Source organism: Eublepharis macularius, chromosome 1, assembly GCF_028583425.1.
Source record: "Eublepharis macularius isolate TG4126 chromosome 1, MPM_Emac_v1.0, whole genome shotgun sequence".
NCBI lineage: Eukaryota > Metazoa > Chordata > Lepidosauria > Squamata > Eublepharidae > Eublepharis > Eublepharis macularius.
This window is the reverse complement of record NC_072790.1, coordinates 203,269,301-203,282,153: the sequence shown is the minus strand read 5'-3', so window position 1 is coordinate 203,282,153 and position 12,853 is coordinate 203,269,301. Positions and strand designations below refer to the sequence as shown.

The 12,853-nt window shown below is 43.2% G+C and overlaps 1 protein-coding gene across 1 annotated transcript in view; it reads left to right on the top strand.

Annotated features, from left to right (window-relative positions):
- RRP36 (ribosomal RNA processing 36) overlaps window positions 1-10,102 on the top strand; it is a 42,246-nt gene extending 32,144 nt beyond the window's left edge. The window contains exons 4-8 of the mRNA XM_054981303.1: window positions 3,309-3,375; window positions 5,009-5,113; window positions 5,232-5,306; window positions 5,490-5,607; window positions 8,944-10,102. Coding sequence (XP_054837278.1) covers window positions 3,309-3,375; window positions 5,009-5,113; window positions 5,232-5,306; window positions 5,490-5,607; window positions 8,944-9,083 — 505 coding nt within the window. The 3' untranslated portion in view covers window positions 9,084-10,102. The remainder of the gene's footprint in view (window positions 1-3,308; window positions 3,376-5,008; window positions 5,114-5,231; window positions 5,307-5,489; window positions 5,608-8,943) is intronic.
- The last annotated feature ends 2,751 nt before the right edge of the window (window positions 10,103-12,853 follow it).

The window sequence follows — 12,853 nt, the reverse complement described above, 5'->3', positions numbered from 1 at the left end:
ACACACTGATTATATAAATTAAATTGCCATACATATTGCAGACATCTCAGTACACTCTATCAGAATCCTCTGCCAATAGAATTACAATGTTTTCTTCATTTCCCATATTTATACCTTAACATTCCTTGCACATTCTGATGGAGAGATGACTCATAAAAGCTTATACCACAAATAAATTTGTTAGCCTTTAACAGTGTTGCAAGATTTGTTGTTTTAGCTGCAACAAACATGGCTCCCTGGGGAAGGCAATGGCAAACCACCCTGTAAAAAGTCTGCCAAGAAAACGTCGTGATGCGACGTCCCCCCATGGGTCAGTAATGACTCGGTGCTTGCACCGGGGACTACCTTTACCTTTCTTAGTGAGAGTAAGAAAGTGATGGAAACCATTGTGGGGGAAGGAGGCAGAGTAGGAAAGGGTGTCTACTAAAGGTAGACCCTGTGCTTAAGAAGCAAACCCCCACCCTCCATACAGGCATGAGCCCTTAGCTGGGGATTACATGGAAAGAAGCAGATACCCTGCTGCTTTTTCAGATGGGTTGTAAAGGGAGGGAAGGCAACTGGATAGAAAGGGACTACTTGACTGGCATGTCCTCTGAGACCACTATCACTCACAGTGGTCCCTTAAGCTGCAAGAGGCACTGCAGTTTAAATTACTATAGTGCCCACACTAAGTTTCTCTCTCCTTTAGTCCTTTAAACTATGGTCCTCAAAAGCCAACCCCCCTGCCCATCTGTGAATCTCACTTGTGTGTAAATTACATATAATCTCTGTTTGTTTACTTCTTTTATATCCTTCTCCCCAGTGGGGAGCCCAAGCGGCTTACATCATTCTCTGTTCCTCCATTTTATCTTCACAACAACTCTGTGAGATAGGTTAGGCTGAGAGAATGACTGGCCGAAAATCACCCAGTGAGCTTCCTTGGCAGAGCCAGGATTCAAACCTGGGTCTCCCTGATCCTAGTCCAACACTCTAACCACACTGGCTCTCGCTATTAATATTAAATTTCATTGAATACAACATGCATGTATAAAAATCATTTTTATCACATGAACATATGGAGCTGCTGTATGCATAGTCAGAGCACTGATGTATCAAGATCAGTGTTATCTGTTGGGAGCAGCAGTGGATCTCCAGGATCTCAGGCAGCAATCCTATTATTTGATCCTTTTATCTAGCAATGCTAAGAATTGAACTTGGCATCTTCTGCATGAAAAGCAGATGTTCTACCATTGAGCCACAGCCCTTCCCCTTTAATCAGTGAAGTTAGCTCACTAAAAATATTATTTTCTATAAATGTAGTGTATGGCTTGTGGAAACATTGGGTATACAGCTTTAGTCTTAAAATTCTTCATTGTATCCCATTTATTTTTTCTGACTTTAGAGGATCAAAACCTATGGAAAATGTGGTATACTGCTACCATCAAGCATTTCATCACAAGATAAATATAATGCTTCTTATAAAAAGAACCCATAATTATCTGGGGATCAAAATCATGCAGTATGAACCAGAGCTGGCATAGGTAAGCAGTGGATTATAAACCGAAGGCACCTGTTCATAACTATAAATAATAATAATAACATTAGATTTATATACCACCCTTCAGGACAACAACACCCACTCAGAGCAGTGTATGAAGTTTGTTTTTATCATGACAATCACCCTGTGAGGTGGGTGGGGCTGAGAAAGCACCAAAGAGCAGGATATTAAAAATGAATTCTTCCTTACATAACAAGCTACCTGAATGCTGAGATGAGAGCACAGAGGCTACAGAAAAGAATAGGGGATTGTTGGAGAGGACAGGCCTTTTATTTCTATCTGTGATACAAGGCCTGCAGCTCAGAGATGCTAACAGCTTATCTATTCTCCAGATGTTTCTTGGTGGGAATCACATGCTACCTATAAGTCCCACTGGGCAATGTCCTTGCCCACTTCTGTGAAACATGGTAGCTGAAGTTGGCTTGATCATTAGTATGTTCCAACTGGAAAGAATTCTCCATTTTTGAATGCATGGACTTGGCTTTGCCTTGGCTTTGAAAGCTTCATTAGTCAGGATTGATAGGAAGGGTTCTTTATCCAATGAGGGAGTGGATTTGAGAACTTGCCAGTCACAGAAGTGTAGGCCAATCTAGAGGTGTAGCTGGGTTCGTCTGTTGCACTTAAATGGCTAATGAGTTTTTATTTTCACATAAACTTTCATGGACTGGAGCCATTTGCCAGTCTAATCATTGAAAGCTTATGCTGTAATAAAACGTCTTAGTCTTTTAAGTGTGACAAGACTGCTGTTTATTTTTGTAGGGAAGTTAAGTTTCCAAAACTTTTTTTTTTTTTTTAAAGGCAAAATTGAAATAAACATTCTTAAGTGTAAAGCAATTAGTCATATTGTGGAAAGATCCGAGAACACTTTACACCCACACAGAGTTGTCTGTCAGGAAGCTAGAAATTCCTATGGAGAACTTACAGGACACTCTCACAACTGAATTTGCGTAATTTTTCTAACAAGAAGGGGGTGTGATTTGAGACTTCTGCTAGTGAGTGACAGACATTGATCCATAAAGTAAATTAAATACTCTCACATGTCAGCAAACAAGCAGCTTGAAAATGGGACTCTTGGCCTTAGAAACATGGTGCTGCTCAGGATGAGATGACCAAAGCTTATAATCACAACCAGTTTCTCTCACTGGGCTGCAGACTTTAATTAGGAGAATAGTCAACTAAAGTTTTAGTTGGTTATGTGATAGAGAAAATTTTTATCAGTAGGGCTGAGAATTAAAGGCATATTTGTTTATTTGTGGCTACATTGGCCATGGTGTATTAATTCAATGATTGGTTGAAAGGCAAGCAATTAACTGGCTGAAAATCTGATAACTTCTTGTCAGCTCTTACATAAGTAGCATTAAATGTAAGGAAGCATATGTACTGAATGTGGCCCAAATAAATATTGAATGTATTTTAGCAATGAATGATACATCTATCCTGGCATTTTTTGTTCCAGAATTCTAAAGATGGGATCCAGTGCTGTATTAATGTAGTTCTCTTTAATCTCCTCTTTTATAATGAGTAAATAATGAGTATCGTGTAATGAGTATGATAATGTGTATCATGTCCTTTACTTCTCAAATACTTTTCAGTTGTCCTCCAATAAGCTTTTGGATTCTTCCAGTGGTCACAATAGGGATAAACAAACTCCTGGTTGTGGCATTCGTTTTGTACAATGTTTGGAGAGGTTTTTCTAAGAATCAAACTGCCCAGGGAGGAACATTCTTTTTGCTTTCTGTCTAACCAAGAGTGTGCTTTATTTGTCCCTCAGGCCATTGGAAATATCAGCCAAGAAGCCAGTACCCTTTCTGCGGCAAGTGGTGCCTGTTAAAAAGAAGGTTTGTAGCCTTGTGTCTTTGGACAGAAATGAGAAGCAAACAAGGAGGAAAGATAGGATGAGGGAGTAAGACAGTGAAACCTGTTTTGGGGCATCTTTTGAAAATTAATTTTGCCATGAAACCCCAGACTATGTTGTTGGAAATAATACCAGATAATGTTGATATGACACTACATGAACTATTTTGGTATTTGCTGATGGCAGCAAGAGTGGTAATGGTGAGTAAATGGAAAGAAGGAGAATGCCCAACCAGTAGGGTTGCCAGGCCCCCTCAACCTCCCGGTGGGGGATAGGGGCCTGGCACTTACCTTGGGGGAGAGGGGGGTGCGCGCACGTGCCCCCACAAGCACGATGACGTCACTTCAGGAGTGATGTCATCGCGCGGCCCCTGGGAGTGCGCCCAGGCTCTGCAGGGGCTCAAAACAGGCCCAATCCATGCCTAAATGGGCCATTTTTGAGGCGCTGTGGAGCGCAGGAGCGCTTCACAGCGCCCGAAAATAGGCCCATTTTGCTGTGGATCGGGCCCATTTTGAGGCGCTGTGGAGCACAGGAGCGCTGCTGTGCTCTGCAGTGCCCGAAAATAGGTCTGTTTTGCCATGGATTGGGCCCGTTTTGAGGCGCTGTGGAGCTCTCCTGTGCTCTGCAGTGCCTCAAAATGGGCCCGAAATGAGCCCGATTTCACTCTAAATGGGTCTGTTTTGAGGTACTGCGGCGCACAGGTGCGCTCCCGCACTCCGCAGTGGCCCCGATCTGGGCCAAAACGGGCCCGATCCTGGTAGCTGCGCACAGGAGCGCGCAGCACCACGGGGGAGCGTGCATGGAAGGTGCGCCGCCCCGGTTAGGTAAGTGGGGGCGGGGTGTGAGGAGCAGGGGATGGGGATACCCCACCCCTACCGGTGGTCTGGCATCCCTACCAACCAGGGAAATTTAGAAGGACAAAATGTCAGAATATGCGTGATGGCAAAACTGACGAACTACATAAATAGAAGGCCAATTAAAGAATTTGAAGAGAAATGGGCAAAATATTTTGCTTATAATGGATAAACTTTATAAGATATCTCAGTTATATAAATTTGAAAATGATTGCGTATGGATATATTTTATAATTTGATAGTAGGATAACTATATAAAGATAATTGGTAGACTAAACTGTATAATATTGAAATGTTGGTAAAAAGTCAACATTACTGTTATTAAGTAAAGTATAAGTAAAAGGTAAAGAGGGGAAATAAGATTTTTTTTTCATTTTCTAAAGGTTATGACAACCAGCTACATTAAGTAATAAGCATTGTTACTGTTAATAATTGCCTTTTTTCTCTTTTATTATTACTAATACAATGAGTAGAAATAGGTTTAAATTCTGCATGTGTGGTTCAGTTGGAAAAATATATAATAAATAGGCTTAATTATTACTCTAATCACTATTTTAATATTTATAAAGTTTATGATTTTTCTACTCTTATATTTTAATAATCCTTGTAGCACATTGTTATATATTTGTCCTGCTTGTCCCTTTTTTCTCCCCTTCTTTTCTGTATTCCTTTTTGATTTAATACAATTTTTAAAAAGACCTAAGCCTCCACATTCTAGGGTTGCTCAGATTTATATGCTTATGCCCCATCTACCCCTCACAGGTGCCTCGAGACCCACGCTTTGATGACCTCTCTGGGGAGTACAACCCTGAAGTGTTTGAAAAGACATATGCTTTCCTGAATGACCTCAGGAAGAAGGAAAAAGAGGTAATGCTGCAGCTGCCACCACCTGTTCTGTAGACAGCATGCCTACAAGAGGAGAGTGTCGATTTGAGTACCTCTTCCTCATACCAAAGAGTCACTTTCCTAACTCTTCCTTCTGCAGGTAGTTCAGAGGCAACTGAAAAAATGTCAGAATGTGGAACAGCAAAACAAACTGCAACAGCTCCTAAAGCGTATGGTGAGTTGGTGTTGCAATGAATTACTATCAGATCGTATTTTCTTCTGAGATGGGGGAGGCAAGCAAAAGCTAGAGTGACCATTCAGCAGAAAGCTCCAATGATGCTAATGAGATAGTGGAGAGGAGAAAACTTACATTGATTTGAACTGGAATGTCGGTGGCTTGTTCTTCTTTGTCGCTTAGGCACAGCAGGAGAATGCTCAGAAGAAATGCCAGCAGGAGCGAGAAAAGGATCTTGCCTTGAAGAAGCGACAGAGGGAGCTGGCTAAGCAAGGGAAGAAGCCCTTCTTTCTAAAGAAATGTACGTTTCAAAGAACTTAGCGTAAATAGAGTCCTCCTGGGTCAGACCATGGTCCATTCCAGCATCCTGTTTCACATAGTGGCCAACCAGCTGCCCTGGAGAGCCTGGAGAGGCTGGGCACAGAGGCCAAAATTCTCCCCTGAAGTTGCCTCCTGGCACTGGTATTAAGTTGTTTACTTCCTCTGGATGGGGATGTTCCCTTTAGCATTTGAGGGACATCATCCGTGAACCTATCTAACCCCCTTTTAAAGCCATCTGTGGTGGTGGCTGTCACTGTGGCCACTGGCAGCAAATTCCAGTTGTTTTGGTCATTTGGGTCCAGGGATGTCTTCTTCAGGAGGGATCTCCCAACAGTTCCTTTCAAAGCAGTAGTAAATGCATCCTCCTGCAGAAAGGCATTTATTACTTCTTGGACCCAGTCAATTAACCCAGCCCACCATGATACAATTAGCCATGAGGGTTAAGGGGCAAGACTAGATCAGACACTTGGGCCACACACTTCAAAGTACTTCATCCACTTCATCAGGCCTCATCAATAGAAATTCATCCATACAACTAAAACCAGATTGCACCCCAATAGCATCCTGACACTGAACTGTGGTGTCTAAGTCATGGCAGATGCAAGCAGTTCTATCTGCAAAATGCATTGTAATGGAATCACAGTGAGTTTATATGTTTTCTGGGTCAACATCATCTGGGACTTGAGATAAAAACCCCTTCACAGCCTGGAAAATCTCCACTGGACAGCACTGTGCAAACACAGTGGTGGCAGAAAAGAGAGCTTACTTGATACAACCATTGCCACACAGTAGGTGCCTGTGTTTGGTCAAATTCACTTTGAATTTTTCTCCACTTGTGCTCTGTCTGCCCAACCATTTCATCCTCAGCAAACTAAGAGGTATTCCAAATTCCATGGAAGGAGAGAGGGAGCTCAAGGGCAACCGTGTCCACAGCCCAGGTCATATCCGTATCCCCCAGGTCAACCGTGGCTACAGGAACCCCTCTGGGATCCAACAGCCTTGTGGGATGGGCCATCCTAATTGCCCCCCAACACACACACCATTACCCTTGCAGAGGTTCTGAGTGTCCATGAGTCTAAACCTCAGCAGATAATGATCAGTCCATGACAATTTAGATGGATTAGATTGGAGTTTGATTGAGCTTACTCAGTCTTCGATGAAGTACCTTGTCAAAAGCCTTTTGGAAGTCCAAGTATATATCAATATGCTTGTTAATATGCTCAAAAAACTCTAAAAATAATTTCTGTTAATTTTCCTGGAACAAATATTAGATGAACTGGGCAGTAATTTCGTGGATCCCCCTGGACCTCTTTTAAAAATTGGTGTAACATTTTCTACTCTCTAGTCTTCTAGTACAGAGGCCAATTTTACCGACAAGTTACATATACTGGTTAGTCTGTCAGCAATTCACAGTTCATTTACTTAAGAACCCATGGGAGGTTGCCATCCAGACCTAGCATTGCTGGTCTCCTAGTGGGGATGGAGGATCCCCCATTCCAAACCTCCCCCCCACACACACACACTCACCTGGCTAGTGGGGGGGAAAGTACAGGAACGGGCCTTCCAGGGCACGCACCTGGCATGGTGTGGTAACATCACTCCCAGGAGTGATGTCATTGCACAGGCCCCAGGAATGCTCCCAGACTTTGTGCCAGGCTGATTTGGCCTATTTGAGGGCCGAGATCGGCCTGGCGTGAAGCCCAGGAGCACTCTCAGGACCTGCTCAGCACTCCCAGAAGTGATGTCATTGCACTGGGCAAAGAGTGTGCAAGGACATCCTTATAGGTAAGTGCTGGGTCTGTCCATCCATCCCTTTCCCGCCCAGAAGGTAAGGGGACTTGCTAACCCTATCCATATCCCAGTGATCCTAGACTTTTGTTTCTTATCACTTCAATTTGATTCAGTTCTTCAAACACCCTTCCCAAAAACAGCACTCTGGTGTGGGTACTCATTTTCCACAATGAAAACAGATGCAAATAATTAATTCAGTTTCTCTGACATCCCTATCTTCCTTAGACAGTCTTTTCACTCCTTTGTCACCCAGTGGTCCAACTGCCTCACTGCCCTGTTTCCTATTCCTGATATAGTTGAAGAAATAGTTATTGTCTGTCTTAATGGTTTTTAGCAGGGCTTTTTTTCAGCAGGAACGCGGTGGAACGGAGTTCCGGAACCTCTTGAAAATGGTCACATGGCTAGTGGCCCCACCTCCTGATCTCCAGACAAAGGGGAGTTTAGATTGCCCTCCGCACCGCCAAGCGGTACGGAGGGCAATCTAAACTCCCCTCTGTCTGGAGATCAGGGGGCGGGGCCACCAGCCATGTGACCATTTTCTCCGAGGGCAACCCACTGAGTTCTGCCACCTCTTTTCCCAGAAAAAAAGCCCTGGTTTTTAGCAATCCATTCCTTAGATTTGTTTTGCATATCAACTTACATTTCTTTTGCAAGAACCTATGCTCAGACACTCATAGGTTGCTATGACAAAGGGAGCTTTGACTCTTGAAAGTTTATACTCTGAAAATCTTGTTGGTCTTTAAGGTGCAGCCACTTTTTAAAACTCTTGTCCTTATTAGGTTTCCCATGTAATGTTAATACGTTGCAGGTGTCCCTAATGTCATGCCTGTGGGTACAATTGTGCCTGCCGATAAATTTTAAGGTGCCCACCAAGTGTTTTTAGAAAGTAGGTGGGGCCAGGTAGGGTTTTTGCAAAGCATTGGTTTCTAATTGGCCATTGAAGTATTGATTGGCTCTGCAGATTTTAAAAAGCATTGCTTTGCCAGAAACTGCTTCCATTGCACAGGGATCTTCACTGTGTGACTGAAGCTAAGCTGTAGAAGCTATTTTGTGGCTGGCTTAATCTCAGTGTTGGCTTTATTCTCTCTCACTCCTCCTTCCCAGTATATTTTTTAAAATTACTCCTCTTCTCCCCTACACTTGGGCTTCCATCCTGCAGCAGCCATTTTGTGGTTGGCTTCAGATCTTCAGGCAATTAAATTATGTATTTGCTCCCACCACCTCGTGTCAGAATTCTAAAGGTGCCCATAGGTTCAGCACATTTAGGGATCCTTGTACTAGAGAATAATGGAAGCCAAAGGAATTTGAGGGTGGCACCCAGGGAGGGCTTTATTCCAATGGCGTTTACATCCAGAACTGTTTATATGTGCAGGACGTGTGTATTAGAGGACTCACTGAAATACTGCATTTTGATGGGAGACTACTGGGAACAAAGCAGAGAATTTGAGTCAGGGATGAACATTGATAATGCCATTATGAACAGTTATGACTTGAACTGACCACCTTCTTCCATTTTGCCCTGTAGCCGATAAGCAGAAATTGGAATTGGCTGAGAAGTACAAGGAGCTAAAGAAGAGTGGGAAACTGCAGAGCTTCCTGAGCAAGAAGAGGAAACGGAATGCTGCTAAGGACAAAAGGAGACTGCCTTCCAGGAAAGATGTGTAATCTCCGGCCATGCCTTGGGATGGGGTGCAGAACTGCTGCTGGAAGTCAACTGTGACTAATAGAGTCCAGGCAAGATGGCATCCTGCAGTCCAAGTGTCTGATAATCTCTCCAGCTCCATGCCAGGAGCATCTGTTATCTTCTGAACAAATTGGAATTTGAGGAAAATTAAGCCCCCACCTCTGCAGAAGACTCTGAGGTGTGAACTTTTATTCAGCCTCAGAGGAAGAGGCAGAGAGAAGTTGTATTGCTCACCTAGTTCCCCCCCCCCTTTCTTCCAGAGGTCAGATTCAGAGTTCAGCACACAGAGTGGGAGGCTCTTCTTCTCCTTCAAGATAATGCTTTTGCCCACAGCCTTCCCTCTGCCCCACATTACGTAACTTATACAGGTCTAATTCTTCAAGTCTTCTCCTTCTTGCCTGCTCAGGGTCCCTCCCTTCCCTGTAGGCCATTGGGTAGCATGCATATCTTCTTGTTCCAGTCTCCCAAGTGTTGCTTGGCTCTGTTTCCAGCTGGGTTTTTTTTAGCGGGGTGGTTTCTACAGGAGCCCGCAGAACTCCCCAGTAAGAACAATGCCTTTGTCTCTCACGTAGGTAAGGCACCAAAACAAATCTTTCCTAAAATAGTAACACTGCCATGCCTACAGTGTACCATATGGAAGAAAGACAAATAGCATGGAGAATTCTGTTCATTGGGAAGGCTTGTATATTTTTCCACCTCCCTCATGTTCTAGCTGAGGACAACTGCTTCCTTTCTTACAAATGTTGTGTGTTGGACTGAAATTTCCTAGACATTTTACACAAAATGTAGTGGAATATGTTGTTAACAAACAGTTTTTATTTTGATACAGTTCCTTGGGTAACTGGTAGAATGTTCTGTAGTAACTAATGAAATCCAACTTGGTTCTCCTTTGCACTTCTTATTTTTTCTGTTAATTCTAAGAAAGAACCCCATGTATTCTTGGGAGATATGAGCACACAGTATTGCTTATTTCATTAAAATACAGACATTTATTACTGTTTCTTCAGAGGATTTGTTCTGCTTTTTTTAAAACTATGATCTTTTCAGCTAGTAATTGTCGGCATGGCTTCATTCTAGACAAGCAGGTCATTACTGGAGGAGGGGGGGAGAACAGGTTTCCTTCCTCTCATGTTCTGAATCTTGGTTCTTGTCCTTTCTCTGTGCTTACACTTCAGCTCTTGATTTGTTGCTGTGCATCCTCATCCAGAGGAAAAAACACCTGTCCATTTGGGAGATAGGCAGGAGAAACATCACAATTGGGGTCCATTAAGGCTCGACTCATAGGGGCAAGGTGGGCTGGCCCTCTCTTTTAGGGACGGACACCTCAGTTGCTGTGTTTAAAAGACTAGGCGGAGAGACAGCAAGATTTGCCCTTCCCCTACTTCACAGTGGTAGTGATTAAGATAGAGCTGGTGGATTTAATTAAGGGTTCCCTGCCTTTCCTATCATAATTCAAGTCTGTCATATATTAAACTGCCTTATTTAGAATAAGGCCAATTAAAATGGCACAATTTAGTCTGTTTGTTGTAGAGAGTGGGGAGCAAAGAACGATGCTAAGCATTGAAATTATGCCCTCCTGACCACTGGAAATCTTGCTCACATTCATCTAGTTTCTGAAACTTCACTAAGTCAGACCAAGATCTAGGAGACCCAGGTTGAAACCCCTACTTTACTGTGGAAGCTTGCTGGGCGACCTTTGGCCAGTCACATACTCTCAGCCTAACCTATTCCACAGGGTTGTTGTGAGGATAAAATTGAGGAGGAGGAAAATTTGTATGCCACTTTGAATTCCCATTCAGGAGAAAAGGGGGGTATAAATGGTGTAAATAAATATATTGGTTAAGTTCATCAGAGCAGCCTTCATGCATAGAAATATGAGACATATGATAGTTTTTATTCAAAAACAAAACAGAAAACTTCCAGGAGGTCAAATTTTGTGTCCAGTGCTATATTTGTTGAGTGCAGTCACATAACTGCACATAACCACGTGAAAATAAATGGCCTCTTTTAATGCTCAGCAGCAAAAGTCATTTTTTGTGAAATAAGGGTTTTTTTCACAGATATATACCAAGTGACAACATAACTGCAGCCCTACAAAAGTAGTTCCTCAGGAGGCTGTGAGAGGATGGCTGATGAGAAAGGACATGGGGCGTAGGGAGGCTTAAAGTACAATCCTATACTGAGTTACGCTAAACTGGAGTAACTCTGCATAGGATTGCACTGCTAGACTGGGTGCTGCCAACAGTTTGTGTTCCTGGTATTCACAAAAGGAGACACGATTTTCTGGGGAAATTTGTACTGTGTCACTTCTCAATGGGAAAGAGGCTGTGGACCATTGTGCGGCATATACTGCTTCTGAATCAGTTGCTGCCAGCTGTGGACCAGCCTGGGTGTGAGCTTCCCAAACATTTCAGGAGCAAAGCACTAAAATGACATCCTCATTTCCCAAAGACAGCAATCTGAGCACGCCCTTACAAAGCAGGGAGAGTTACAGGGTCAATTTGTTTCTATTTCCCCCCACTGTAAATTTTCCTTCTGAATATATTTACCAAGTTAATGAGTAATTTTATTTAGTGGGCAGAATGTATTGAAGTACCACTGGCTGCCTCAGAACATACTCATGGAAATGAATGACCTAAATACAGGGAAGAAAGCTACTTTCTCAAATTAGTGGAAATCATAAAAGATTAAAACTGCTATTGGGAATCGTAAAAAGCAATGAGAAGTAACCATCCCAATGCCTGGAGGGGCGGGGGAGAAGAGTGGGATGTGCTGCATAGTTACCTGCTATGCCAGCTCTGAAATGGGCAGCGATGGTGAATTAAATGCACAGATTCAAACTTGACTTCATTCTCTGACAGCAACCTCAACAGTCTGCCTTTTTCTTCAGATTGGCAATGCTTCCTGAATCTGTGCCAGGTCAGTATCTTGGATCTATACTGCCTTGAACTCGATCTCTGGCTGCTGGCAGCCCCCCAAAGAGGAGAGGTGTTTGCATAAAGTTCTCCGAAAAACTATTTTGCAAGCCCTATTCTCTGCAAGGTGGGTCCAGATATGCTGTGCCTCCAGCTCTTACAAATCCAGTCATACTACTTCATGTTTTCTTCACCACTTTAGATCCTCTTGCAGTCTGTTAATAACATAATGTGTTTTAACTCTGCTGGGTTTTGAACAGCTGCAGCAGATGTTGACTGCAGAAATGAAGCCGTAAGGACAAGACGATGTCTTCCATTCCTTCAACTGGAGAAACCTTTTCCCCCTCCTTTCACGTGTCAGCATTTTCCATTGGTTAACAAGCCATCCCATCCACCCCATTACTGTGCCTTCAGGCATAAGAATGTTTTCCTGCATAGGTCTCTTACCAAGTGGAGATCTTCCATGTCCCCAGCAGTCCAGTGAGTAGGTAGAAATTCTCTACAGGGTGGCAGTAAACTCTATAGCCTTGGCAGTAGAACGTGAAAAGGATCTAGGGGTCTTAGCAGATCATACACTGAACGTGAGTCAGCAGTATGATGCTATAGCTAAAAAGGCAAGTATGATTTTAGGCTGTATCAACAGAAGTATGGCACCCAGGTCATGTGAAGTGATGGTGCCCAGTACTACAAGTTAGTCCTCACTTGTAGTACTGGGCACCACAGTAAAAGAAAGATGTTGACAAGCTGAAAGCCAAATGTCCAAAGGAGGGCAACAAAGATGGTGAGGGGGTCTGGAGACCAAGCCCTATGAGGAAAGATTGAAGGAGCTGGGTATG